Source organism: Electrophorus electricus, chromosome 15 (assembly GCF_041902795.1).
Source record: "Electrophorus electricus isolate QZ-2024a chromosome 15, ASM4190279v1, whole genome shotgun sequence".
NCBI classification, from domain to species: domain Eukaryota; kingdom Metazoa; phylum Chordata; class Actinopteri; order Gymnotiformes; family Gymnotidae; genus Electrophorus; species Electrophorus electricus.
In genome coordinates, this window is record NC_137511.1 from 3481026 (window position 1) to 3507909 (window position 26884).

General features: G+C 41.4%; 1 protein-coding gene and 1 long non-coding RNA gene across 8 annotated transcripts; one reads left to right on the forward strand and one right to left on the reverse strand.

Annotated features, from left to right (window-relative positions):
• Positions 1-324: 324 nt before the first annotated feature.
• Positions 325-5865, forward strand: LOC113574884 (uncharacterized). Of its 2 annotated transcripts, none has more exons than XR_003410361.3 (4): positions 325-617; positions 838-905; positions 1128-1231; positions 1395-5865. It is a non-coding gene; the product is annotated as an uncharacterized LOC113574884 (long non-coding RNA). The 2 variants fall into 2 exon arrangements; XR_014117110.1 differs by having other exon boundaries at positions 330-617; positions 821-905.
• A 492-nt stretch (positions 5866-6357) lies between these two features.
• On the reverse strand, positions 6358-26766 carry arhgap17a (Rho GTPase activating protein 17a). Of its 6 annotated transcripts, none has more exons than XM_027006112.3 (20): positions 26142-26766; positions 19419-19458; positions 17159-17263; positions 16960-17036; positions 16608-16719; positions 16346-16422; positions 13840-13957; positions 13031-13099; positions 12794-12875; positions 12025-12152; positions 11289-11400; positions 11116-11197; positions 10896-10976; positions 10697-10810; positions 10522-10613; positions 10258-10414; positions 9720-9986; positions 9049-9176; positions 8874-8963; positions 6358-7506 (listed from the first exon to the last, which is right to left on the reverse strand). In XM_027006112.3, the coding sequence occupies exons 1-20, from the start codon at positions 26192-26194 to the stop codon at positions 7388-7390; spliced, it is 2103 nt and encodes a 700-aa protein (XP_026861913.2). In that variant the 5' UTR covers positions 26195-26766; the 3' UTR covers positions 6358-7387. The 6 variants fall into 6 exon arrangements, with proteins under 6 accessions (XP_026861913.2, XP_026861911.2, XP_035389103.1 ...); XM_027006110.3 differs by having other exon boundaries at positions 8427-8963; positions 26142-26764; XM_035533210.2 differs by lacking the exon at positions 26142-26766 and adding an exon at positions 20486-22231 and having other exon boundaries at positions 8427-8963.
• Positions 26767-26884: the final 118 nt, after the last annotated feature.

Genomic DNA, 26884 nt, shown 5'->3' on the forward strand with positions numbered 1-26884 from the left:
TTACTTGCAGATACTCTTTGGGGTTGAGTGGACTGATACTTTTAATATTGAGTTTACTTAAAAATTAAAAGCCATGTTTATTTGTAAGCTATTTTTAAATAAGATATAATTTTATAAGTTGTAATTAAATGTATACATTTGCTGTAAACAACATGATACAGAAATGGTATGTTCCTAGAAGAAAGATTGTGTGTGTGTGAGTGAGATTTTGTTAGAGTTGACTGGTTAACAAATCGTCAGAGGAAACAGAGATAAGCTTCTTGCAAGACTGTTTAATATTAGGTTAATGAGGCTTACAAATACTTTAGTATTTACCAGTTTGTACTGTGGACATCCTAGAGATCCTCTAATTTTGCGTAAAATAATCGGTATTAGGATTCTACTCTTATTATTAGTATCGGATAGAAATAATATGTGGTCTCTCTAGTGACTGATAGGGAACAGGAGTCTGACGGTTTGACAATCTCCCCGAGGCGTTTTCTCCATGTTGTCTAGGAAACTCAACAAGTTAAGATAGCATGGCTAACAGACGCTTACCGACAGGAAACCTGAAGCCATATTTTAATGCACATGAAAATTCTCTTTTTGCCGAAGCCAAAAAACAAAATACAAATAAGGTGAAGCACATTGTTTAGCTGCTGGGTGTAGCGTTATAAATTTTCTAGCCAATTAATTAAAACCAATTATTAACAGTATGTTAGCTAATTTAGCTATTCATCTCTCTAACTTCATAGATAGCTAACGTTAGCTAGCGCTAGGTAAGTGTGATGGTTGGCTCATGACGGTAGCTAGCTAACTAGCTATATGCTTTTATCCATAGACATGTTTTATTCACAGGTTATTTTGTGTAGCGAAAATAGATCATTCGGCGAACAACTCTGGGGATAAGCGCACTGCAGTAACTGGTAAGCCTGAATAAGTCTACAGTAGGAATCATTTTAGGTTAGCGCACTCACTAGCTTTCTAGCTAACGTTCGTCGTGCCATTAGTGAAACGTGATTTAGCCAGCTAACTAACGCTAGCTAATTTATGTGGATGTAACGTGTAATTTAAGTCAATTAATGGGACTACAATTCTAAAGGTAATTTGCATACATGGTTTAGGTAGCTGTGTTCACTTTCTTTCAGAATACTACCAGAAGTTTATTTCACAATTCCAGAAAAACACGGAAACAGAAGTAGTTACTGGAATATTGCTGGTGTACCCTAGAAGCATCGTTCATGTTCTGGAGGTAGGAATTACTTAAATATGTTAATTAACTGTCCAAATTCTTCATTGTTTGCACATGTCCTGCTTCTTTATAACCTTGTACTATTGATATTTTCTCTCTCTCTCTCTCTCTCTCTCTCTCTCTCTCTCTCTCTCAAAAAAAAAAAAAATTAACCCTCTCCCAGGCTTTTTCCTTAAAGCTCGGATCCTCTACCAGAGGCCTGGGTGCTTGAGGGTCCTGAAATAGTATCTTAGCTGTTCCCAGGACTGCATTTTTCTGGACGTAGATCTCAGATGTTGTTCCTGGGATCAGCTGGAGCCACTTTCCTAGTTTGGGGGTCACAGCCCCTAGTGCTCCAATTGCCACAGGAACCACTGTTGCCTTCACTACAGCTTTTCTAGTCTCTTTTCAGCCCTTGATATTTCTCAAGCTTTTCATGTGCCTTGTTCCTGATGTTGCTATCACTTGGCATTGCTACATTTATCACTACAGCCCTCTTTTGCTGTTTGTCCATCACTACTATGTCTGGTTGGTTAGCCATTATCATTTTGTCAGTCTGTATCTGGAAGTCCCACAGGATCTTAGCTTGGTCATTCTCCACCACCTTCGGGGGTGTATCCCACTTTGACCTCGGAACTTCCAAGGTCTGTATGCAACACAAATGTTTCTGTATGTTATGCCTGCCATTTGGTTATGCCGTTCCATGTACGCTTTGCCTGCTAGCATCTAGTATCCTGCTGTTATGTGCTGGATTGTCTCAGGGGAGTCTTTGTACAGTTGCAGTGATGCAACCAGGTCCGTCTGGTCCTGCCTGGTGTGGTAGATCTTGCACTCAGAGCTTGTGGCTGTGCTGCCATGATTAGTGCCTCAGTGCTGTCTTTCAATCCAGCCTTTTCCAGGCATTGGTGGGATGTTTTCATATCAACCACTTCCAATCGCTCAGTATCGTATTACACGTTGGAGTTTCGCACTCTGGCTACAGGCAGTGGTTGGAATGACCCTGTTCTGTTGGTAGCTTTTCGCAATGGCCTATGTTCAGACATTCTCACAGAACTGGCTTGCAACCACAAAGGTTTGGATTTGGAGGATGTCTTTGCCCTCATGGTTCACCTCACCACATACTGAGATCCAGACGTAAAAGGGAGACACAACCTCTCATTCGAGATAGCAGTCGTTTCGAGACACATCATGTTTCTGCCTATTCCTGGGACCTGCTGGTATCTGATACCAAGCCTAAAGCCATGGTTTCTAACTCCACTTATCTGTCTAGTAAAGAACGTCTCTGCCAGCTACATAATAACCTCTGTCTGTACTGTGGAGAATCGGGTCACATACTACCTCTACCTCTGGACAGTCTCAGGGTTTCATTCATCCATCCCTGTTGCGTTTTTTTTTTTTCTTTGTTAGTAAGAAGGATATTGTTCTTAGACCTTGTATAGACTACCAGGGTTTGAATACAATAACCAAGAAATACACACATCCTTTACCTTTAGTCCCTGTGGCACTAGAGCAACTTCATGGAGTGACCTACTTCACAAAACTGGAACTCAGGAGTGCATAGAACTTAGTCTGTGTAAAATAGGCAGATGAGTGGAAAATGGCTTTTGTCACCACCACCGGACACTAACAGTATCTGGATATGTCTTTCAGCCTCTGCAATGCACCCTCCGTGTTCCAAGTATTTATCAATTAGATTTTTATACCACAGCCTCTATACTCAGACATCCTGACCCTTTGGACATGGGCATCGGAGCAGTTTTGTCTCAACAACTAAATCCGCCAAAATTAGACCCTGTGATGTTCTATTCACACAACCTCAAACCTGCATAGAGAAACTACAGTATAGAAGACAGGGAACAATCAAACTAGCAGTCAGAGACATTCATACGTTCATATACATTCATATAAGGAGCTTCATACCCTTTTCAAGTCCTAACGCATCATAAAAACCTAGAGTACTTGCTTAATGCCAAATGAATAAATCCTTGACATGTTTGCTGGTCTCTGTTTTTCCTTAAGATTCTAATTTACTATCACTTACCAACCGGGTTCTCATAACACATAGGCAGATTCATTATCCAGGAATCTTAGTGTCAACAATCATCTTCGGTCTGAGACCCCTGCCATGACTATACTTCCCCCCAAATATGTGATAGCTTCCATCCGATGGGAGATCAATGAGGAGATCAACTAAGCCTTGACAGGTGTAGGTGTCCCTCCACAATGTCCAGCTAACAAGAGGTACATCCCTCCTTATTGCTGAGACCATCTCATCACACTCCTCACATATTTTAGGTCACCCAGGAGAGACATGAACACACTTAATATCCAGATGTTTTTGGTGGGAGAACATGTTAGCAGGCATACACGAGTTTGTAGCCTCCTGCACTGTATGTTCCCAAAACAAGACACCCAAAACCCTACCAGCAGGAAAATTGGTTCTTCTTCCCATCCCATCGTTGCCCAGACACTACTGTGTGTCTAAATCTTTCCATGTGGCCCTTCTCAGACCAGTTGTTTCAGGTGCGCTGGACGAGGTTCTGCCTGATGCTGAGCCAACCCCTCTGGTTGAGGTTGTGGGTGCCCTGGTCTATGCCGTCCGTCGGCTGCTGGATTCCAGGAGAAGGGCCAGTGTACTACAGTACCTAGTTGGCTGGGAAGGTTACGGTCCTGAGGGAACGTGCTGGGTTTCAGCACGGGGCATCTTGAATCCAGGGTTGGTGGCTGACTACCATCAATTCCATCTGGGAAGGCCTGCGCCTCGTCCTAGGGGTCGACTGCAAAAGCGTCCCAGTAACCATCCTGCTGAGCCTGGGAGGGATCATTTGTACTCAGTTGATTCTGTCCAGTGCCACGGTGGATCTGATTGTAGGTCCCGAGCCTCTTCTCGGAGTAGGGTTGGTCATCACGTGCGTCCTCGTTCCTTGGCCCTCCTTGGGAGCAGCATCTGTCTCACATCTGGTTTGTGACAGTTTGTAATCCTAGCAGAATGCAGTTTGACATTTCCTACTGGAAAATGCAGACATGTCTCTCAATGGTAGTTCATGTTCCAAAATGTGTAAATCTCTCTCTGTTTTAATGGTGCCTTCACAGACATGCAAGTTACCCATGCCTGACACCTTTGATTTTTGGAACTGATGCTGATAACTTCTTGGATGGCCCAGAGAACACAATGGCTATTTTTTCCAGGCTGTTTGAAATTTGGATTCATCAAAGTACAACACACGCTTCCATTATCCTACTATCGATCTCAGATGAGACAGTCCAGAGAAGTTGGTGGCACTTCTGCACAGTGTTGATTTTGGCCTTTTATTTGCATAGTAAAGCTTTACGATGCATGTGTAAATGCAGCAATGAATGGTGTTGGTAAAAGTTACCAAAGTAGCCAGTAGATCCAATACAGATACAAGGTTGTTGTTAAAACTGACATCTGAGGGATCCTGGAGATCAAACCCATTGAGTAGTGGTTTATGGCCTTGACTGTTATGCACTGAGATTTGACCAAATTCATTGAACCTTTTAATTATATTGTGTCCTGTGGAGGGTGACAAATATCCTATTAGTTTGACTTTGGAGTGCATCGTTCTCAAAGTTCTGGTTTATTCCTTGATGCGTCTGTTGGCAAATTGGCAAGCCTCAGCCCATCCTTGCTCTGGAAGGACTAGGCCTATCTTCGAGGCTCTGTATATAAGACATGATTACCTCACATATTTAACATCACCTGTTTCACATCACTTTTGTTATTACAACTTGTCACATGGTTATTAGACCTAAATTGCCCTGTCCCAGCTTTTTTGGAATGTGTTGCAGGTGTCAATTTCAGAATTAATGTGTCTTGTTTATTTACATATAATTGACTGTCCTGACTTTTTTGGAATTGTGGTTGTATGTGTGTGTATATATACACACACACACACACACACACACACACACACGTGTGTGTGTGTATGTATATATACACATACAACCACAATTCCAAAAAAGTCAGGACAGTCGATTATATGTGTGTGTGTATTCACTACAATCTATAGCTAACCAGTTCCATTTTTAGTTAGCTTTGTATTAATCTACATCTCTCCCACTACTACCACTACCGCTTCTTATAGTCGTCATCTGATGTGCTCACACTGATACTGAAGGATTTAAGTGACGTGGGCGAAATCTCCAAGTAAGACACATGATCCACAATTTATTTACTAAGGGTGTTTATGAAGCAAAGAAAACCCCAGTCATAAATGTCAAACATACAGTGGCTAGATATGACCTTAAAACAATGTAAATTCTTAAGTAGGGGCTGATGTCTTTTTTTTTTTTTTGGTTTGTTTTGTGAAAGTTCTTTATTAAAGGACTCCAGGATCCTGTTGTTTGCTCATTGTTTACTGGGCCGAATGTTTCCCTCATGGGAGTGCAAAATCTTGGACCTTCCTCTCAGCCTCAAAGATGCATCTCCCCAGGCACAGCCAGTAGAGCTCCTCGTCCAACATAGCCTTGCCATGATTTACAGATTTTGTGCATGTCTGCTGAAAGGCAGGGTAAATAACCACTTACAGTAATAGCTGTAATACATGAGCCTTTAAAATGCTAACTGAAGTACTGACAGCATTCTTTCATAAGTACCACAATTTACTAGCAATACTGCAGTTCTTTTTTTTAGTGCTTTTGTTCAGCAAAACTTTGTTCTGTTATTAAAATGTTTATTGTACAGATGATCACAGTTTGCCACTATCATGTTAAGATTGTGTTCAGGTATATTGTAGGAGTTGGGAAGAAACGCTCACTTTCCTGTGTAATTTCACCAATGTTGTTACGTAGAGTGAAGGGCCAAACACACAAGAACCACCTTTTCTGGATAAAGAAACCATCATTCACCTCTGCCAGAATGAAGTCCTACATTCCCCCACTAGCTTCCTTCATAGTTACACAAAACCAGTTAACATCCTCTTGGACTCAGGTAAGAGTTAGATATAAAAGGTATTTTGATTTGGTAGTTTGTGTCAAATATTCAGATGAATATATTTTAATTATTAGAAATTGTGTGGCCAATACATCAGCTCTACTGGTAGAGAGAATAAAAAGAATGAAGACCTTTGGGATCCAGCATGGAATATTCACTTTTCAAAGAAAAAGCAACCCACACCAAACAGAGCTGTCATTGTACTTTTTTAATCTTTAGGCAGTAATAACAAGCATTTTATTTTTCTAAAGTCTGTTATGTTCAAAACGTTTTGTACAGCTTCTGTTCAGCCAGTACAGTTATGGTTTAAATTTTCCAAACCTTCAAAAAGGGCAAGGCAGCAAGGTAACGGTAAGGCCAGTGATCATCCAGACTGTCGATCATGAGGGTGGCACAACCAGCACACGTTTCGTGTAACTTGGTACCATTCAAGATCGCTTACTATTAGGAACAAGGGAAAACAAGCACATATAATGATATTGGACATTTGAGTCAATATTTCCCACATAGATAACCAAATTCTTTCACATGTAACTGAATTCTTGAAAAGGTAGCTGAATGCAGTGAAATAAATTAATCAAGCACCAAAATCACATGAATACCCCAAGATTAGGAAAACAAGCCGGTAATGGCAGAACCGAGTGGCATGTATACCGTTACTGTATGTTACATATTTTGTGTAATTCTATTAATCAGAACAGGCTTAATAATGGTTGCTTCAAAGCAAAAAAGGAACCACCAAGATACCAACTAAGCTTTAGGGAATGTGATGATGGAAATATATACAGAGATCTAGGACATTTTTCAGACACAAAATGGTAAGGTATATTACCTGACTGGAAACCTGCAGTCATAAGCTACATTTGAAGCCAGAGTATGGTTTCTACTTACTATCCTAAGCCAAACAAACATGGTTTGTTTGTTTTTTTAAACTAAGGCCACTTAAGACAAACCAGCATTTAGCTCAAACCAGTACATTGTTCATGTTGAAAAAGAAGTGGATCCAGTTGCCCAATTTAACATTCCCTTAGAATAAAGGAGAGCTTTTAATGATCCTGCCCCACTCTTCCTCCTGTGTCACAGGCATATTGTCCACATCTTTGGGAATATGCAGCCAAGCTGACAAGCACTTTGGTAAGAGGGTGAGAACAGCAGCGTTTCAGAGAACCTGTGGGCTAGGGTAGGATAGGGTAGCAGGTTCAAGGCCAGCGCCATCTTCCTCTTTACAGCACTGTGCTCTCAGAGTCCAGGTCAGGGTCCAGTAGCTGGGTTACAGGCTGCAGCTCTGTGGGAATGTCAGGCATAAGGACTCGGCCCAGCCCCTTGAAAGATATCCCCGAATCTGCACAAAAATAATAAAGTTAGTCACTATCCGGTTGTAGGTAATGCTACAGTACTAAAGGGGAAAAAAAAAAGTGTCAAAAAACAAAATTATGCTAAAAGAAAAAATGTCCAAATAAAACCTTTATGGATATATAATGATTCTTTAGTTCACAATTTCCACAATTAATTCAAAAGTGTTTACAAAAAGAAGGAGAAAAAAAAAAAATTACTAGCAGAGTGCACATATTGCACATTTTAGTGTTTGCAGTCTGTATGGCCAATTATGCTTGTCTTTTCAACTGACTTCAGTACTTGTGAGATTGAATCTTGGCGCCTGTTGATGTGTTTACATTTGACACTTGTAAGTAACAACTGTAGTAAGTGCTATGGAGCATAGCACAGTATGGGGGCTAGTGCTTTACACTAAAACGGTAGTATTTAACATGAAGGAGAACAAATGGGGAGTGTGCTAACTGGAGGGCAAATTAAATAACGGACAAAACACTGCTGACAATTAAAATAACATTATTTACAATGTACAGATTATGGCCAAATTTATGTTAACACTTAACTGATATACAACAGAAATGTGAGCCACACAGCTTTGATGTGGATTTTCAGATCAGAGCTGGGGGTCCCAAAATGCTCAAAGATGATCACTAAATGGTAGAGCGAGTTACAACACTGCACACTCCCTTTGTCATTTAAGATGACTTACAAAGCGTTTAGGAAACCGGGCCATGTTCTCAGAGCCAGATCACTCAACTCATATATCCTTGCATAGGCGCTAGGTCACACTGAGAAGTGTAAACCCTGACCAAAGTATCTATTGTTCGCAATACTGAAAACATGTCATTCATAGATAGATAAATAGATAGCTCATTGAAAACCCCATATAAACTTGGCTGACCTTATTTTAACCCCCCCCAACAGTCTCACCCATCATTTTGTAGGCAGCACTGCAGATGCCATTGGAGTCGCTGCCTGCGCTCTGAGGCTGTGGTGGCGGGGGAATGCTGGGTCTGTTGCGGGGTTTAGGCACAGGCCGAGGCCGTGGCAGAGAGCCGGACTGAAATAGGGGAGGAGTGTTGTTGCTAGCACTGTCCAGAACACCGGGCATAGGCGGTGGGGTCTTTGGTGGAGTTGGAGTGCTCGGTGGGGAAGGCTCCTCTACAGCCTCCCCTGCTGTCTGGCCTAGGGCTTTGAGCTGAAGAGGGGGGGTGACCTGGGTAGGGGGCTCTGGGGGTGGATGGCTAGGTGCCTGAATGGGAGGCTGGTTGCCTGAGTGGCGACGAGGTGTCGTAGTGGGTGGAAGTAGTGACTGGGAAGGACTCAAGCTGGTTGGAGAGTGACTGGAGAGTGGTCTAGGAGAGGACTGAGGAGTACCAGGTGAGGGATATTGAGCTGACTGGCTGGTGAGCTGTCCTGAAGCTGGGATGGCTGGTTTAGGAGGAGCAGGTGCTGGCTTCTTTGTACCTATGGCAGACAAACTTTGAAAAGGTTTCAGGAATTCTGAACGGATTCCTTGGCATTCATTGGATGAGTAAGGTGGGGTGTGTACCTCTGGGTGCCATGTGGGGGCTGGGTCCGGATGACCCTGCCAAAGGGGGCCCCACACTCAACTGTGTTGAGCCTCCGCTGCCATTTCTCTGAGTTAGAGACGTGGGTGGAGTATCACGCAGCTTCGAACTGCAAAACAAATGATATCTGACTTTGCAGTGATGATAAAAAGCGATAACTGCCTTTTCATGCAGTAACGTCTATGGGGAGATGTCAGATAAAACGATCATATAAAGGCATGCTAATATATTGTACAAAAAGAGATACAGAAAATATATTTTTGCAGTTAATGAATTTTTACATAAGGAATTAATTTGACAGCGTTTGCAATATTTCCATTTCAGTCATTTTGAAATATGATTTAAAAGGCCTCCAAGACTGATTCATGTAGGACTTCAGCCTACATCTTTTGCTAGAGGCTCAAAACAGCAGTGCCTATTGTGAGTGGACATCTGACCGCCTCTTCAGTTGAACTGAATTGCAAACTTCCCCTTTGCTTGTTCATTTGTTTGAATTTGTTCAGATTAACAGAGACCAAAATGTACAGACCACAAGAAAGAGACCAAACAAGCCAACAAAAACAAACAATATGAAAGAACTTTTCCTGCTCATTTTTCACTTCACAGCAGAAAACTTGTCCAGCTATGGAGCTGCACAATACCCAACTCTTACCTGATTTCCTCAGTGTGTTGGGACAGAGGCTGCTGTGCTGCTGCTGTTAAGGCAGCCACCCCAAGTGCTACACTGGGCTGGCCGGCCTCTCCACCCAGGCCCACTGGTGTGGGCTGCTGGAACAGGAGCTCAGCACCAAGCTGGCCTCCTGCAGTACCCGCAGCCTCCACCGGTGGGAGAGGCGGCTGGAAGGCAGGTGAAGCATGTTGCTTTCTAGTTAGCGTACTGCCTCTACGAGGATTGTGGTCCATTAATTTGTTAGCAGAGCTGAAGGGAGAAGAGACAGTGAAGACACCACCAGTGCAAAGATGTTCCCGAAAGAGTGTTGCCACACACACACACAGGACAGGAACAAAGTACCATTTGTACCTACAGATACCCCACACTGCAAAAATTACAGTGAAAGGACAATATCAGTAGTTCAGGATTCTGTTAATGGGGTTGATTAATGAAGGTGAATTAGAAGTAAAGTAAATATTGAAAGAAAGAATGATTATTCGTTTGTGATCCACATCCTGGTCATTTTGCATGAACACACCTGTCTCGTTTCAGTAAGTCACTCTCAGGTCCCACCACGCTGCTAGGTCTTTTCCTCTCTGTTGTTCCCGAGTCATAGTCAGGAACGCTCAGATGGTTAACATGGTTAATCGTGGGTGTGGGCATTGAAAACATGCCTGATACATTGAACTCCACATCTAAATGGAGACAAAATACAAACACACACAAACACATACACCCCTCATTATTTGCAAAGTTGTTTGACTAAGCCTTTTTAAGAGAAAATATTTTTTATGGTTCATACCATCAGGGAAAAACCAGTCTACATGTTGGATGATGGCTTCAATAATCGTAACCACATGAACAGAGGTTGCAGCAGCCATCTCTGCTAGGCTCCTGTTGTTCAAAGCACAAGACTAACACATAGCTTACACAGTCTTTTACATACACACACTGCCTATAAATGCATTAATTCTCACCCCTCTGTTTTGGCCCATAACAGATTTGGTCCTAAGACAATGGCAATGTTGCTGGGGGTCATCTTGTTGATTTCACTTTCTTGAGCAAGCTTAGTGAGAAACTTCATAAGATACCTTTTGAAACATAAGTCTAATCAGTGAGCAGAAAATTTCTCAGACTTAACAGACATCACGACAGTTGCGTGCTCTGTAAACCCACCTAAAATTTGCCTTGTTGTTCTTTGGTAACTGATCACAGGTAACCCACAAAGCTTGTAATCTTTTGTCTGGGTCAGGAACACTACACAAGAAACATTTTAATAAAGTTCTCAATGCCTTTTTATATACATTATAGTAATTATAGAAATAAATAAAAAAATTATTAAATAAAACAGTTTTAATGTTTCGTTTTATGTACATTTTAAAGTGGACGGGCTTACTTGGATGACTGAATCCATTCATCATAGAGCTCATAAGTCATTAGTGGCTCAGGAAGCTCCCTAAGATAAGACTTCAAAGCGCCTGGACACAGAAGAGGGAAAAACTGAAAATGCACCATTTAGGTTAAATCTGATAAATAAGCATTTCTGCAATACGGGCAGAGCTGCTGTACCAGCAACAGCATGGGGGTCGGAGTAGAACTCCTCCAGCTGAGAGGTGGAGCAGTCCAGTGCTGCCTTGAGTTTCTTCAATTTAGAGGCTCCTGCAGCTATTCGGAAAAGGCCCTGGGAACCAAGCAGAAACGAATGAGGGACAAGTCCCAAGATGTTCTGCATAGGCTACATCCCAAAGACCTGTGCTGCCTCTGCATTCAGATGTTGCAGTAGAGATAGGGTTAATCAGTTTGTCACCTTGCAGTATGCATCATTCCTGTTTATCCGAAATTTAAAGTTGAGAACAGGAGCATGTCCTCTTTTATTAAGACACTATAGGACATAAGACATTCTCTTTTTGGCTTCACATTTATGGAGGTCAACAAGAGAAAGATCTGAAACTTAAATTATTATAATAATAGAAGTTTCAAAGTCCCAAAAATTCAAGCATGAAGTTCAGATTCAATTTGGAAATTAAATTCATTCTCAGAGGAAAAATAAGAGACCTTGGATGCCAATATTAAGATAGCTGGACAGGTAAAGCACTGCCAGTTATTTAAATGACATTTGCTACACTGAATCTGGGCGACTTGAATATTTGGAATTTGATTCAAAGTCAAATCTAAACCGATTAGTTTACAAAATGTAAAATTCACACTTAATTTCTTTACCCTTAAACTAAATAAATAACATTTGCTCAAATTCACACTTAATTGAATCATTCAAATTCAGATCTGGGTCTCTGGTACTTCATACCTCTTCCTTCATGCCAGTCTCCAACAGCATCATCACACAGGCCTCTATGGGCAGTGCTATCTCCCTGCCACTGCGCTTCAGATGTTCATCCAAGCCTGTTCCAAATGCAGGCTTCTCCGTCCAGGAGTCTACAGTTAGGAACAATAATAACGGAAAGTTGTATAGCTTTTACTGTCAAAGCAATCTGTACTTGGTACATCATGTAAAATAAGGGTAAACTTTCAAACGAAAGTCTTGAAGTGTTAGCCAGCTACTATTTGTTATTATTATTTTTAATATTATTATTATTGCTGTTACATGCTACACCCTATAAAACCTGGCGTTCTACAAAGGATCAGAAAGGCAAGAAAAAAAAAATTGGCTAAAATTCAGGAAGAATCCAGTTTTTGTAACCAATAATCAAGCCTAGACAAATGCATCCACGTTTTCCTCCTTTTGCTAGTGCTAGCAGGGTTGATGAACTAGGTGGGTGAGATGTGATGTGTGACTCATACTCTACATGCTGGGACATCAGATGTGCCTGTCTCACACAACAACATGTGCTCTCAGGAGAAACAATTTACAGTATAGCACATGGGGACTGGACTTGAACGTTCAAAAGTATAAAAAACCAAAATCAATTGTTTGTTAAGTAGTAATGCAGTGAGTGTAAAATTATTAACCATCACTGCCTTTATTTATTTTTGACAATTGCTCAAAAAAAGGCGTTGTGGGAAAGCTCTTCAACATTGCAGTTGAACTCCAAGAGTGGACAGTGGAGTGTTCGCACCTTGCTGGGTCTGAATGGTTGGCAGAACACCTTCCAGCACGGAGAGAGCTTTTCTGTGGTAATCCGCTTGGGCCTCCAATAACTGAAAACAGAGAACACATTGAGGATGCAGGGCCACTGGAAAATGAACAATGGGAGGAAAAAACACAACAACATGAGCAGCAGTAAACAAAGTAATCGAAGAACACAATCTGTGGCTATCGACTATTAAACACACCCACCACAAAATGTTCTCACCATAACATAGTAGCGAGCATAGTCCCCTTCCTTTGAATAGAAATTGTACATGTCGGCTGAAAGTTGATCCTGAACAGGGGTTGGAAGAAAAAGATATTTAACTCTAATGAAAAAAACCTGTAGGCATGACTCAAACCATTCCACTCAAAACAAGAAACAACAACAAAGCTATATATGTAATCTAACACAATTAACCTTTTACTAATTATGTAATGGAAACTATTGTTTTATATGCTACAAGTCAGTGTGAACCACTGAGTGGTTTGATTAGGCAGTTAATGATTGTCTGAACGCACAAGTACAAAAGAATGTGCTGTGAAACAAAGTCGAGTTTGCTCATTCCTCAACTTATGGTTGCTCAGTCTCGTATCGATAATCCACTCCACATGTGCTCCATGATTCAATTTGGCAGTGTTGGGGTGTGCATTTCTACAGTGAACTCTCAGGGGTGATGGAGTGATCACTGCTTGCTCCGCATGTCACCCCTGACAGCTACGAAGAGCAGGAGGAGCAAGCACTGACCATGACGATGCTTGTCAACGAGTAATAACCCACACCATATTTGCATTGGTAAAGTGGTATTAAAACATTGCTCAGCAATGAACAATGGGACATTAAGACTACTACACACTTGCATGCAAACAGTGATCGAGGATGCAACACTGACACAGAAGATTTAAAAAAAAACAAAAAACAAAAACACACACACACACACACACACACACCTCACCCTTTAACATAATGCAATCCTGAGCCAATGAAGTGCTGTGTGATGGAACAGAGTGCATGCGTGTGTAGCATGGAAGTACCTTGCACAGCTCCATTTTGTTCATCGCCTCATCCATCTCTTCTTTAAGTGAGTCTGCTTTGGCTGTCAGTGCTATTGTGTTTGATCCCGAGATTATAGACTTGGTCGTCTGCAACCACCTAAGGGACAGACCACAAGGAAGTGCTCTAGTAATGTCGCCAATTGGCCCACAACGATGGACATCCTGACGAGAATGAAACGCAGGCTTAGATGGTGTTGCTCCAAATCAGACAGACAGTCATGTCAGCTTTAAGGATGTTTTCATTCAAAACTCTGTAGAACTTGTATTTTTAAGTAAGTACATACAAAGCAAAAGTGGAGGTGGAGGAACTGGCAGAGTACACTGTTGTGTTGTTTATCATCAGGGGATGTATATAGGAAGCAGTTTCTTAAAGTAAAACCATTTCCAGTGTTTGTGAGATATTCTGCAACCTGTTGTGCTGGGCAACACTAAATCACCAAGAGGAACTGAGCCTGTGCATAAAAGGTCATGTAGTCAGTAAGAGTTGTGTCACTAGTACTTAAAGCCTACAACAGATAAACCACTTGTAAGGTTTCAAATGTTGGTGTTTACTACATAACCACTAGTAAATGAATTATGGAAAAACAAAAAAACAAAAAACAAACCCACACCTAAAATGTAATAAAAGCACAACTTCAGATGTCTGAGCAATAAACCTGTAAAACTGATGTACATGGTGTAGGAAATGTTTGAGAAAAATATAAGGGGAAAAAAATAAAAAAATAAAAAATAATAATATTTTTTCATTGCTGACCTTCATTTTGGTATACCAAAATTGCAAAATACAAAACAATACTGGGTGTAGAAGCTGCTGATATGCAACCCATGTCTCTTAACTCACAGACCTACCAAAAATAAGTGAAGGTTTATACATGAAAATGATACGCATTTTGCCACAGCTCCCACTGAAACAAATAGAAACTAGTCAGCTAGTCTACGTTGTCTACTGTCTGTGTCAACAACATCATGATTTATGATGTTCTGTTTCATGATATGGGTGGCACAGAGGTGTGGTTGTTAGCAATGCTGCCTCACATCTCCATTGGCCTGGGTTTCCTGGCTCGGCCGCTGTCTGTGTGGATTTTGCACATTCTCCCTGTGTCTACGTGGGTTTCCACTGCTCCAGTTTCCGCCCACATTCCAAAGATGTGCGTGTTATATTTATTGGCATCTCTAAATTGGCCCAGCGCAAGTGTGTTCAGTTTTTAGATTGATCGGCACCCTGTGCTGGGCTTGTTCTTGGCCACCCATGACCCCGAATTGGATTAAGTGGTTTAGAAGGTGAATGAATTAATGTTTCATGATATGCAGCTTTATGATAGTTTCATTGTTCATGGTTTCTTAGCCTTTAAGCAGTTTAACTGTTGTGCCCATTAAGGTGAGGTCAGTAAAGACATCAGTAAAGGTTATAGTACACATCCCTGTGATACTCTGGTGCTTAGAGAGAACAAATTCTAGAGATGAAGGCCAAGCCTACACAATGTTTTCTGTTAGTCAGGAAGCTGGGTGTATTATTTGCAAAAAATAATAATAATTCAGCTAGCAAAGTTTGATTTGAAAAATTGCCAGGACAGTCCTCCTGAAAACTAATGGTATTCTTGCATGTGCCAGGGACCTGAAGGTGCTTCAAATCATGTGGAGGCCCATGTTAAGATTCCTGTCAAACCTGCTAGTCCTAGTGCAAACTGTAGTGCAAGTGGTTGTTTTGACATAACAAAAATCCAAACACTTTCTTGATGGATGAAGTCATTGCTGTAGGTCTCTAATCATACCATACTTGGAGCAAGCACAGATATAAGTCAGTAAAACCACAAGTTTAATTCATCAGTGCAGCCATTAAGCATATCAAGGCACGTCAAAACCATTAAGCATAACACTGTCCAGCCCAATAGCTTTCTAACACTTGTTTGCAATTTGCATTTTGTTCAGGAAGCTTCATTTGCAGGGTCTAGACAGTGGGAATAAGGCTGTGTTGTAAGAAATCTGGTCAGAATGAAAGGTAGGGATGGGAGATACGAGTTGATGGATATGGAATACTTATTGTTAGACTTGTGTATTTGTGTTTGCAGTAAAACTGGTTTGGTTTAGTTTGCCAGGGAAGAAGGGCAAGTCTGATGCTGAATGAGGGTCTTTCTTTGAATTGTTAATTGTCTGGTGGCTGTTCTAGACAGGAGAGGAGTCAGTTCGCACTTGACTTCACCCATGTTGCACACACAACAGTAACAGTCATGGAGAACTAAAGTCTGTTTTCAGAACCTCCTAAAAGTGCTGTCTTACCTTCTCATGTTCCACACAAAGCCATTACCCAGTTCTGGTGTTGCTAGTTTAACTTTGCAGGATCTTAGCAGTGTCAGGGTAAGGGACTGCAGATTCACTGGAGATCTCAACCATTACAGTTCTGCTACCTTGTGAAAGTGACTTGAATGCAAACACAAAACAAACTGAAGCCAGGACAGCAAGTCCACTGCCATTATGCTATAATTACCTTGTTCGTGCAGAATCGTAGTCCAATACCAGCTTGGCCAACTGTCTCCTCTGTTTGAGAATATTGGGGATTTCCACCTAAAAAACAATATATGCAGTACACATTGTAACAAGCATACTGCATGATCACAAATGGGCAATAATTATGGATTTTACTTACAGATTTTTAGATAATTTAACATATAGCAACTGCAGTTTCTAAGTATTAGATGGTGCCTTAAAAGTGTGTTTTAAAGCAGAACTTGAGAGGCTTCTGTACTTACCTCAGCTAACTGATTAAGTGGGTCCAAAATGTCCTTCTCAATCTGCATCTCGTGCTGCATCAGTTCAGAAGCAAGCTTGTTCTCTGCTTCACCACACAACTCCATCATTTTCCTACCAACATCCAGCCAAATACACTCAAATATACTTTACATTCAGAGAGTTATGCTAGAGTGTTCTGTAAACATTTTAATATTTAAAGTTTTTAAAATTATGCTTTTTATAAGCAACACTTGTTTATGCAATGAAATAGCCCAGACCACACATGCATCATTGATTATTGATATAAATTATTGATTGAAACGTGAACTTTTGAAGGAGAAAATGGAGTAACAAGACACATTCCACAGTTACCCTATGAGAGACTCTTCCCCTAGTTGACTGCCGCCATCTTGCATTGCCTGTGACAAAGCTGTGAGCGGGAGCTTTTTCTGCGACATGAAGAAACAGAGCTCTAACAGCAGACACAAGCTCATGCAGACATTTCACATGGATGGTACCAGAAGGAACTCTGTGGGATTGTTTTTGTTTTAGTAACGCGAGTGGCCCTTACATGTCTCTTCTCAGCATCTGCACCTATGTGTCCCTGTAGACACGTGATCAGCCTCTTGTGCGCGTTATGGGAGACGACCCTCACAAGCTCCATACGGCGCTCAATCTGTGCAGGAACAGCATGTGAACAGAAAGTCCACAGTCCATGTCAAATCACATCTAAGTGCTCGATTTAGATGAGCCAGTGAGGCAGACTATATAGTGACATCAAGGACAAGTTCCAGAGGCAGATTTCCTAACACCCCTGCAAGGCTTGAAGCGACAATGCCATGCTACTTAATAAACCCTTAGTGTTGCAGGATGCAGACCACATCAACAGATTTGTGTGAAATGTAAACAATATGTTAAAATGCACATTTCCTTTCTAGATTTCCTCTAAATGTGAGATTAGTATAACCTGCCAAACATGGACCTAAACAGTTTTTGGGTTTTTTGTTTTTGTTTTTTGGTTTTTTAGAGGGAAGGGGATACTCACTAGGGCTGGGTTAAATTCATGCACAACTTACCACGGCCTCCCAAGGGAGGCATGTGCTTTTTAAAACTCAGTGACACACAGGAATTTGACAAGTAGAATATTCCACACTGATGGTAGAAGGACTGCCATTTTGGATATTCCTTTCATACTACATACTCAATACTTTTATACATACCCAAGAGATATCTAGTACTGAAAAATACTTGAAACACCTGGAATAGAGTTCCAAATCAAACACATCCCCTGAGCTAGTAAGTTTTTTTTTTCCCCCTCTAGTTATGAATGTTCAACTACATTTAACAGTTTAAACACATTAAAATGTGCCACTATTAAAACTGCATGCTTTAATGGAGAGGAATGTATGAAAAAAACAGACAGAGAGGCTGTGCTTCTGTTCCTAAAACAGGATCAGAGTTCAGGCATTTCACAGGCTGGATGAAAAGATAACTGGCTCCTCACACCCCTCAACACCCCCTGTATGTCATTCCTGCCTCGCAGTTAACCCCACACAGACAGGTCAAATGCGCATTCTGCTGAGGCGTCTCCTGCCTTGGCCGCCCTGCATGGGAACGGACACAGAATCCCCTGACTGGGGTGTGTCCTTTTTCTATTTGGGGGATCCTGTTCTAGGAGCGTTTGTATTAGCTGGTGCAAAAGGCCTTTAAAACGTTTCCCTGTTTCCATCACAAGATGGACACTGGCCAACCCACTACAGACTAAACAAAACCAAACAACGAACAGGCCCCTGGAAATGGAATCAGTGTAGTATCTCATGAGTGTTTGACAGAATACGGAAAACTCTCTAATCTCCCTGCTTCCGCTATGTTAACAGGACCAGGGAACATGTAAGGGAAACCACCTATTCTTCCATAAACATGTTGACTTCATTCCAAAATGGATGAGGCCCAGGTCAAAGATATGAAGTCACCAATCACCCCCAATGGGCAAAAAAAAACAAGACTGCATAGATTGCGCACACAACTAGTGGGTGCTGCACTGACTGTGCCTCTAAAGAGGTGGAGGGGAGCCTGGGACTGGACTTTAAGAGCAAGGAATATGCATGGAATCCCTGAGGAAGCCCCAGGCAGCTGGGTTGGGGGACCGGACACCAGTCTGGTCCATGCAAAGCAGGGGGCTGAGGGGGTGAAGAACAATTTTGAATGCCACATGTCCACCAGAATAGAATATAATGTTAGCACATCAGCAAGAGGTAGACTAACATGCAGGCTGTCAAAAACCATGTGAGCAAAAGTACTTGTACATTAGGACAGATGTGTGCCCTGATCGAGCACCAGCACTCTAAACAGCCGTTCAGTTTTTTTATTTATTCTCGCTCTCTTTAAATACATTTCTGCATACACAAGAAGTAGGAGGCACATTTCATTCACCGTTAGTTCATCACTTTGCCATTGGCTATACAATATCCAAGCCAAAGCTTTGAGTGACATATCAGGTCATACTGACACACTGGAATGTATTCTCTTTCATGTTATTGAATGTTTGGAACAAAATTTGCCTAGCAGCAGTGACAACACCTGTTGCAACATGATGACTCAGTGATTTCCCAAGATTTAACTCAAGTTGGAATACAGGCTTCACAGAGCAGGTCAAATGGATGGGTCATGTTCCATTAAAAACAAAAACAAACATTTTTTAGAGAACTCAGTCCTTCCTAGGCTGAATAGTGCAACACACAGGATGAGCCAATGGCTTTTCCACCACATACAGTATATTGAAGAAAAGAAGCCATTTCAGATTCTGCAAGCAAAAGAACAAAAGGAGTCACCTGTAGCAGGTCATCACTGAGGACTTCTGTTTTTTCAGCTCTGCAAGAGAAAAAGCAGGAGAGGTTTAGATGAGTAGACTGCACAAGTCATGTCAACAAACAAGTTTACATGGGGCATCAGCACAATTACACAGCGTGGGAACTGACAAGAAGCATGGTCTACACACAAAGCAGACACAACAAGGAATATGCCAAATCCTACCCCATGTAAAAGTAACCTACATAGGGTACTGGATGTTTTGCCTGTATACTATTATACATTTGACTTAAGGGTAGTAGGATCATCTTTAAACTACAAAAGATAAAGAAATGAAAAACTGTAGGCGTGTAATGAACCAAGCTGAGGTCCACTCTGCACAATCTACACTACATATGGCAAGATTTCATCATTATCGTGACTAATTATCTTACAATATGCTTTCCATTACATGGATAATTTCAGTATTTCTAAAAATAGTCCAACTACATGTTTCATTTATAAAACAAACAGAGAGAGCTTGTAAACAATACAGTTGTGTTATCAAATTGAAAATGCAAGTAGCCAATAGATTTCAGCAATTATTCTAATATACTTTTTTTTTTTTTTAAGTGTGTATGGACCAACTATTTGATTTTCCTTCCTGTTCCTTTGCAAATAGATTTGTAAACAATTAATAAAAGGAACAAAGCCATTTTAAATTGTGGCACTTCTGCACTGCTGTTTCACTTGTGCTAAATAAAACTAAACATACAATACACATCATGTGTTGGGAAAACCTTTTTTTGGCCATATTGCCCACCCCTACCATACACAAAATAAAACTAGTTATATGTACAGATCATGTCAGGGGCCAGTCAACAGCCAGCAGTCAGTAGGCATGCAGCTGGCAGAAATGGAGTGTGGGTGGCTAAGGTTCCCAATAGTCTCAGCATTCCACCCTCAGCCTTGCCTCACCATTATGCACAAATGGTTAGGCACTATTAATAGTAAACTAATAGTAGGCTTTGAGCATGGCATAGATTAGCTCTTCCCATACGCTGAGAGGATAACACCTGCTTATATCACACATGGCCTAACCAGGACTTACCAACCAGAGGCGCTACTGCTGCACAAGAGGCGATCTGATTTGCTTACTGGTGTTTTGGCTTTCTCTTAACATCTTCCTTTACAACTGCCATCAACAATAAAGCTGGCATCATTAAATAGTCCTTGCTATGGGGAAGAAGAAGGGAAAAAAAAACAAACAAAAAAAAACACAAAATACAGCACTGCATTCCCTATTTAATACTGTAGAAATTGGAAAGGTGGGTGGGTTAAAAATCAAAGTTAATGAAAATATATATTAATGAAATATTACTGTTAAATTGAGATTACTAAAAGGGTCCCTCCATCAGGCCATAGCCAAAGTGTTGGTTATATTCAGTTTTCCCAAGTACATTCACACACCCCTTTGCTCCATCCATCAGCTTCCTGCATCTTATTTCTAAAGACAGACACGTCCCTAAAAAGGTCAAACATGGTCCTGCTCTTTCCTAGCAGGCCTGGTATACTAGCATAAGGATTTCTTCCATGGAGGCAACTAATCACTATTCTAGCGAAGGTCGCTCTGGACAAGAACGTTTGCTAAAAGCTGTAAATGCAAATATTAGAGGACCCAGGGCTCTGTGTGTGTGTGTGTGTGTGTGTGTGTGTGTGTGTGTGTGAGAAATGAACAGTCACACCAAGCAGATTACCTCCTGTCACAGGGCTCATGTAGCATGCTGCATAGAGGCCAGCACAGTCTCTCACAGTGCTGGCCAAACTGGCGCTAACGGCATTAACCCCGTGACAGTGGTGCACAACCTCTTCCAATTAACACAGAGCAGGAAAGATTGCACCCAAAAGGCTGAATTCTAAAGACTTTTTGCAGTCATGGTCTGAGCCAAGACACTGTCAAATGTCCATCAGAACAGAAAGCTGGGAACATGTATATAGAAGCATGTATATGAAGACAACACAGCTGTCTGATTAGTCAACTGAATGGATTAGTTCTGCTCATGCACACTCCTGGCATTTTGAGTTTTAAAAAAATATATATATCGTTTTTTAAAACTTTTTCCTAGAATATATTCAGAATTCTTAGTGTTGTATGGCATGTTTATCCTTTAAGGGGCATGACATATTTAATAAACAAAATGGTGTTTGTCGGAAAATAAAAAGGTTTCTTATTTTTAGGCCACATGTTAGGCCTGCTCTTGCACACTCAAGGAAATATAGTTCGGTTTGAAGGTCGAGATGGTAATCTACTCCGTCCTTAAGAATCTGCAGTGGTGTTTTTTGCTGAGGAGTTCTCCTAGTCTTTTGGAAAACAAGCAAAACAAGTTGGTATGAACAAACTCAAGGTTTCTTTAAAACATGAGGAAAAAGAACTGTTAAAAGAGAGTGTGCAATAAAAAAAATAAAATAAAATAAAAAAATAAAAAAAATAAAAAAATCAGCAAAATGGTATAACGATCTGCCAATGCCAAGTATCACTATAGGGTTTCTTATTTAACAAAACAAAAAAAAAAAAAATACTTTTTTAAAATTAAATGTTTTTTAAAAATGTTTGAAAAGTAATAGATAGATGTTTTAAAATACCAAACATAGAAAAGCACTGACTTCGCAGACCAAGCCAAGGCAAATTTGACCAAGCCAAATTTCAGAGACAGCTTCCAACACAAGTAAATGAGTTGCAAAGAAAAAAGCCAGACAGACTTCTAAATATCTACAAGTGTTCTTGACAGGAATCAACAAGAAGGGACTTGAACCAAAATGGGCTGGATAACAGAGTTGCCAGGGAAAGAAAGTCTTGCAACAACTGGGGGAAAAAAAAAAAAAAAAAAAAAAAACCATGCTTGTAAATATGCCAAACGGCATCTAGACAAAGCCCTGTACTTCTGGAATAAAGTATTTTAGTTAGACAAAGGATAAACTATTGTCACCACCACTTATAGAGAGGTCAGCAAGGCCCATGAAAGGAAACACACCATCCCTCCAGATGGAAAAGGAGGTGGATCTCTGCTCTGCAGAGGGCATGAGAGCTCCATTGCTACAGGAAATTTAGTCAAGATTGAAAGAGGAGATAAAATGTCCCAGGTTGTCCGAAAAATCCAGGAGGAAAACATGCATGCGGCGGCTCGGACACTGGCCAGCAGGCCGCACTCCAGACCTCCCAGTAGGCCGTGCCGCGGAGTGCAAGGTCAAGGGGGTGGGTGGGCGGGCAGGAGAAGGTGGAGGTCCTGAAGAGCTCTGGACGCTCACAGAGCCAGACCACTTCAGCAGGGAATGTGTGTTTCGTGCATGCTCCGTGCCAGGCAGGCGGCAACCGTGCAGCATCTGGAGGCCTTTTGTCAAGCAGAGTGGGCAGTTACCAACCCCTAGGGACCTAGGGACCCACACATGGCAATAGCCAAATACCGCACGCAGACACTGACGCTCACAAGAGCACCACATGATGTCAAAAGCCATGGGCATGTAAACTTTTACAATTATTCAACAACACGCCACGTTTCAAGCAAGTAGTTTAATAGCATCTTCATGTAGCATTATCTAATTGTTTAAAAAATGTGTTTTATGAACCAAAGAATCAGTTATGATCAAAAAATTTTTGTAGAAGCTTCACACCACCTGAAATGTGATTGTGGGTAGAACAGCAACTCTGGTTGTTGGAAAAGCCCCTGTGGATGCACAACAATGTGTTGACATCCTCAACTAGCTGACTGAGCTAATGATGTTCATCTGAGGTAACACAGGGGCCTCAGGGTCAGGTCAGATAGATAGGATATGGGTGGAAAAAGACACAGACTTACTCGAGTCATGGCAAATAACCTAACTTCCTTTTCTTCTTTTTTAAATAGTTTTCATATGGTCTGAGGGCAGCTAGATTTCCAGAACACCCATTGCTTTATACGATAAACTGATGGCAATGAACTAATGGATGTGGATGGTCCACAGCAAGACATTACTTCCCTCAAACTTCATTAATTTTGTGTGCAATCTGCCAGTCTTGCGGTTAAGTCACTGACAGCCTGACCACACTGGAAGACATTAGCTCTCATTTAGGAAACCTTCAGTTCAACGTCTGATGCTCTCAGCTTTTCAGTTATACACACCCTTTCGGTTCAATTAACTCAAAGTAAACCAAAATGACGGCAAAATCTTATCACAAGTCTGTTGGGAAAGTAAACTGATTTTGCTACTGACTCAAGAATACCAAAAATTATTTAAATAATTCAATCCAAGTGTGTTTAGTTTAAAAACGACACCGTGTGCTTGTCTTCTTGACTATGATTTAATTCCTAGAAAGTAAACTTCCCCCAGGAGCACTTCCTGTTTAAAATTTCTAAAAAAAAAAAAAACAAACATTTTTAAAATTCCTTTGAGAAGCTACATGCTGAACAGAGTGTACTGCCTCATCACAATCACAGGAACCGTGGGAGCAGCTGAGGCCTGTGTCCGACCCCTGGGCCCATAGCCCCACACCCTCCACTTCTTCCACACTCCGGTCTGCTTTCCGCATCAGAGGCTCATGATTTACGGTTAGCAAAATACATTTGGCGTGTCACAACTATTCCAGATGTACACGTCTGTCATTTGCAGCTTCACCGGCAGGTATCTGGATTTAACACCACTTAACAGAGGTGCTGAAGTAAATGTATTGCTTTAGATTAAGACTGCATGGACAATAGACTAGTTTCTATCCTGGAGATACATACGACTGATGTTCTTTGCCGTACCCATCCGCCTTAATGTGACACGTTTAAGAATTAGCCTGCATCATTTTGATCCAAATTCTATTTGTTGGATCATGTGAATGCCTTGATTCATCAGCACACTCACCGAACCCTCATCCCTGATTGGTCAGGCTGTCCCCAGCAACTGAAAAAAACAACAACTGCGATTCGCCAGTTGAGCTCAAATGCATATTGCTTTCTGTGATATAAATACTCCAAAGGCCAATAAATATGACAATTATATTGTACAATAGTTCTTCAGACACAGGCCTCCACTATAGATACAGTTACAATGGGTTTAGCTGCCATTTGCCATGGTTGTTCAACGTTGTCTTGGTTCATTCAACTACATTCTGCCTTAGCCTAACATGAAAACAGCCAAAATGTTACTGATTTCTCATGTGCCTAAACGCAGCCTTTCACAGAAATAGTGTTGCTTCTTTATGAGGCAAGTGCTCCAACCTGCTGCGAATGACCTCCCTGTAATCTTGAGCCAGGGGCTGGAGACCATCTTACACCTCAGATAAACACCTGGGCACGCTGAGCATACTCCCCCAAACAGGCCTTGTGGTAAAATTAGGATCAATCCGTGTTGTCATGTTTTGGAGCAGGAGGCATCAGATTATGTGAGGTAAGGCTTCACCACTACGAAGACAGCCTGGGGTTAGTCAGATCATAACTGTGCCTTTGTCACAAGAAGATATCACATTTGCAACATGCCTCCGGAGACCGATCAGATTGCAGACATTCAAACAGAATGAAAACAAAACAAGACAGGCACACTGAAGGTCAGTGCTTGCGCTGTGGTAAAGAATAGAAAGGCACGTCCCTGTATCTGAGGGTTTCAATCACTGAGAACAGGAACAATGCCAAGGAAGATTCTTTGACATTCACAAAGTTCATGTGCATGCATTTAATTCACAAACGTGAACACAGGTATTCCCTTGTAAACACACAAAAAGAATGCATGCATTTCAAAGCGATAGATTGACAGGTGATTCTCTGCACACCAAATGAGAAGTCATTGGTCGATACACTAAATCTGGGATTTAAGGATAGCAATGTGGCTACCCTGAATTTTCTAGAACATTGAAGGGAGTTGTGGGCACTGGAATGTTTCTACTTAAAATGTGTGTCACAACACAGGTGAGAGCCTTGACACCCATTTCTAAACTGTGTCAACAATATGCATAAATAAAGCCACAGCCAATTTTCTTGAGAAACAATGACACTATATAATAGGTCATAAATGCAGAAAGTCCGTTTTTCCTTAGACTTGCGAACTTCAACAACATGAACTACCTAACCGATTTACAATTTCTGCACAAAATTCCAAAGCCTTTCACAATAATGAAAAAAAAGCACAGGCAGTATACTGGGAGCTGCCCTGTGGGATTGTCAGCAGAGGAGTTTGTAAATGATGAACAAGCACATACCGAGCACATCAATTACACTGGACTCAAGGGGAAAGGGATAAGGTGGAGGATGGGACAGAACATATGTATCTAATCTGTCTTTCATATGTTTTTAACCCTGACTCGCATACAATGCGAGGCTGGGTTGAGCGACCAGTTTTGTTCCCCCCCCCCCCCCCAACCCCCTTTTTTAAATATTTCTTTTAATACCGAGTGCATTCACCATATACAAAACATTGCTAAAGTGTACACAAAATGACTTGCTTGACACTGGTGATTACTACTAGACACAAAGCTACACTGTTCAACTTCTGATAGCGATTTGTTTTTATTCTACGGAGCCCTGTGCCATAGGGCTGATGTGGCCTCGGTTAAAAGTCTTTTAAACTGAGCTCAGGAGGCATTTGCTGTTGAATAAACGGGAAAATTCAACCAACCCAACATAATGAAAACAAACGGCGTTTATTTAGCGTAGTATTTTAAAGACGAATCTGATTAGACAGTTATCGAAGAGCCACCGTCTTGGCAACAGAGCACAACACCAGACCAAACAGTTTTAACAATTTATACTTGCCTGCCAACTGTCTGGTTGGCGAGTTGTTTCATCCGATTAAACTGTTTCTTCATTTTTGCATCGAGCGCCACAAAATCCAAATTTCGGGTTGTGAAAAACCGTGTCGTCTAAGATGCCGCTTTATCCGAAAATCCTTTGAATCATCCTGAAGTTGAGCTGGTAATTTGGCCGGCGGCTGATTAGCTAACCTAGCTACCTAGCTGCCACCTAGCAGCTGCGAGCTAGCAGAATGATAACTATAGCGGGGGAAAGAAACCCGTAGAATATAGTTAAACGTAAAAATGGTTAGCTTTCGAGAACCACACGATTCTTATACCACGCGTTGCCCCCTTTAATGTAGCCAAACCCAATATACATGTCGTTTTTTTGTGTGTGCAAACCTCTAAAAAATAAATAAAAGAAAACAAAGTTGACGCATCAACTGGCGTTGGCGTCTCCTGGTGATGGAGCCCTCCGCTTTCCCATTCGCCACAACACGGACGAGCACACACACTCCGGGGTTATATGCACTCACCCACACCTCGTTGACATACTAACGACTTTAATTTTCATTGGACCGATGTAGGTGCAATAGGTTTTTAAAACGGTGGATGTATAATTCACGCTTTAAGCGAGAGGGGCCCGCTTGTGTCTTTTCACTAAACATTCCAGATCGCCTTCTTTTGGAAAAGGTCGAACATGGGAGAGGTGTTTCTGTATCTATGATTCATATTCGTAGGCCTAATCATTAGAGAGGGTTTATT

Coding starts and splice junctions, on each gene's coding strand:
- arhgap17a (XM_027006110.3), bottom strand. CDS start 26,194: ATGAAGAAACAGTTTAATCGGATGAAACAACTCGCCAACCAGACAGTT. Junction 19,459..26,141: donor GCCAACCAGACAGTTGGCAG/GCAAGTATAAAT, acceptor TTTCTCTTGCAG/AGCTGAAAAAACAGAAGTCC. Junction 17,037..17,158: donor CAGATGCTGAGAAGAGACAT/GTAAGGGCCACT, acceptor TTCATGTCGCAG/AAAAAGCTCCCGCTCACAGC.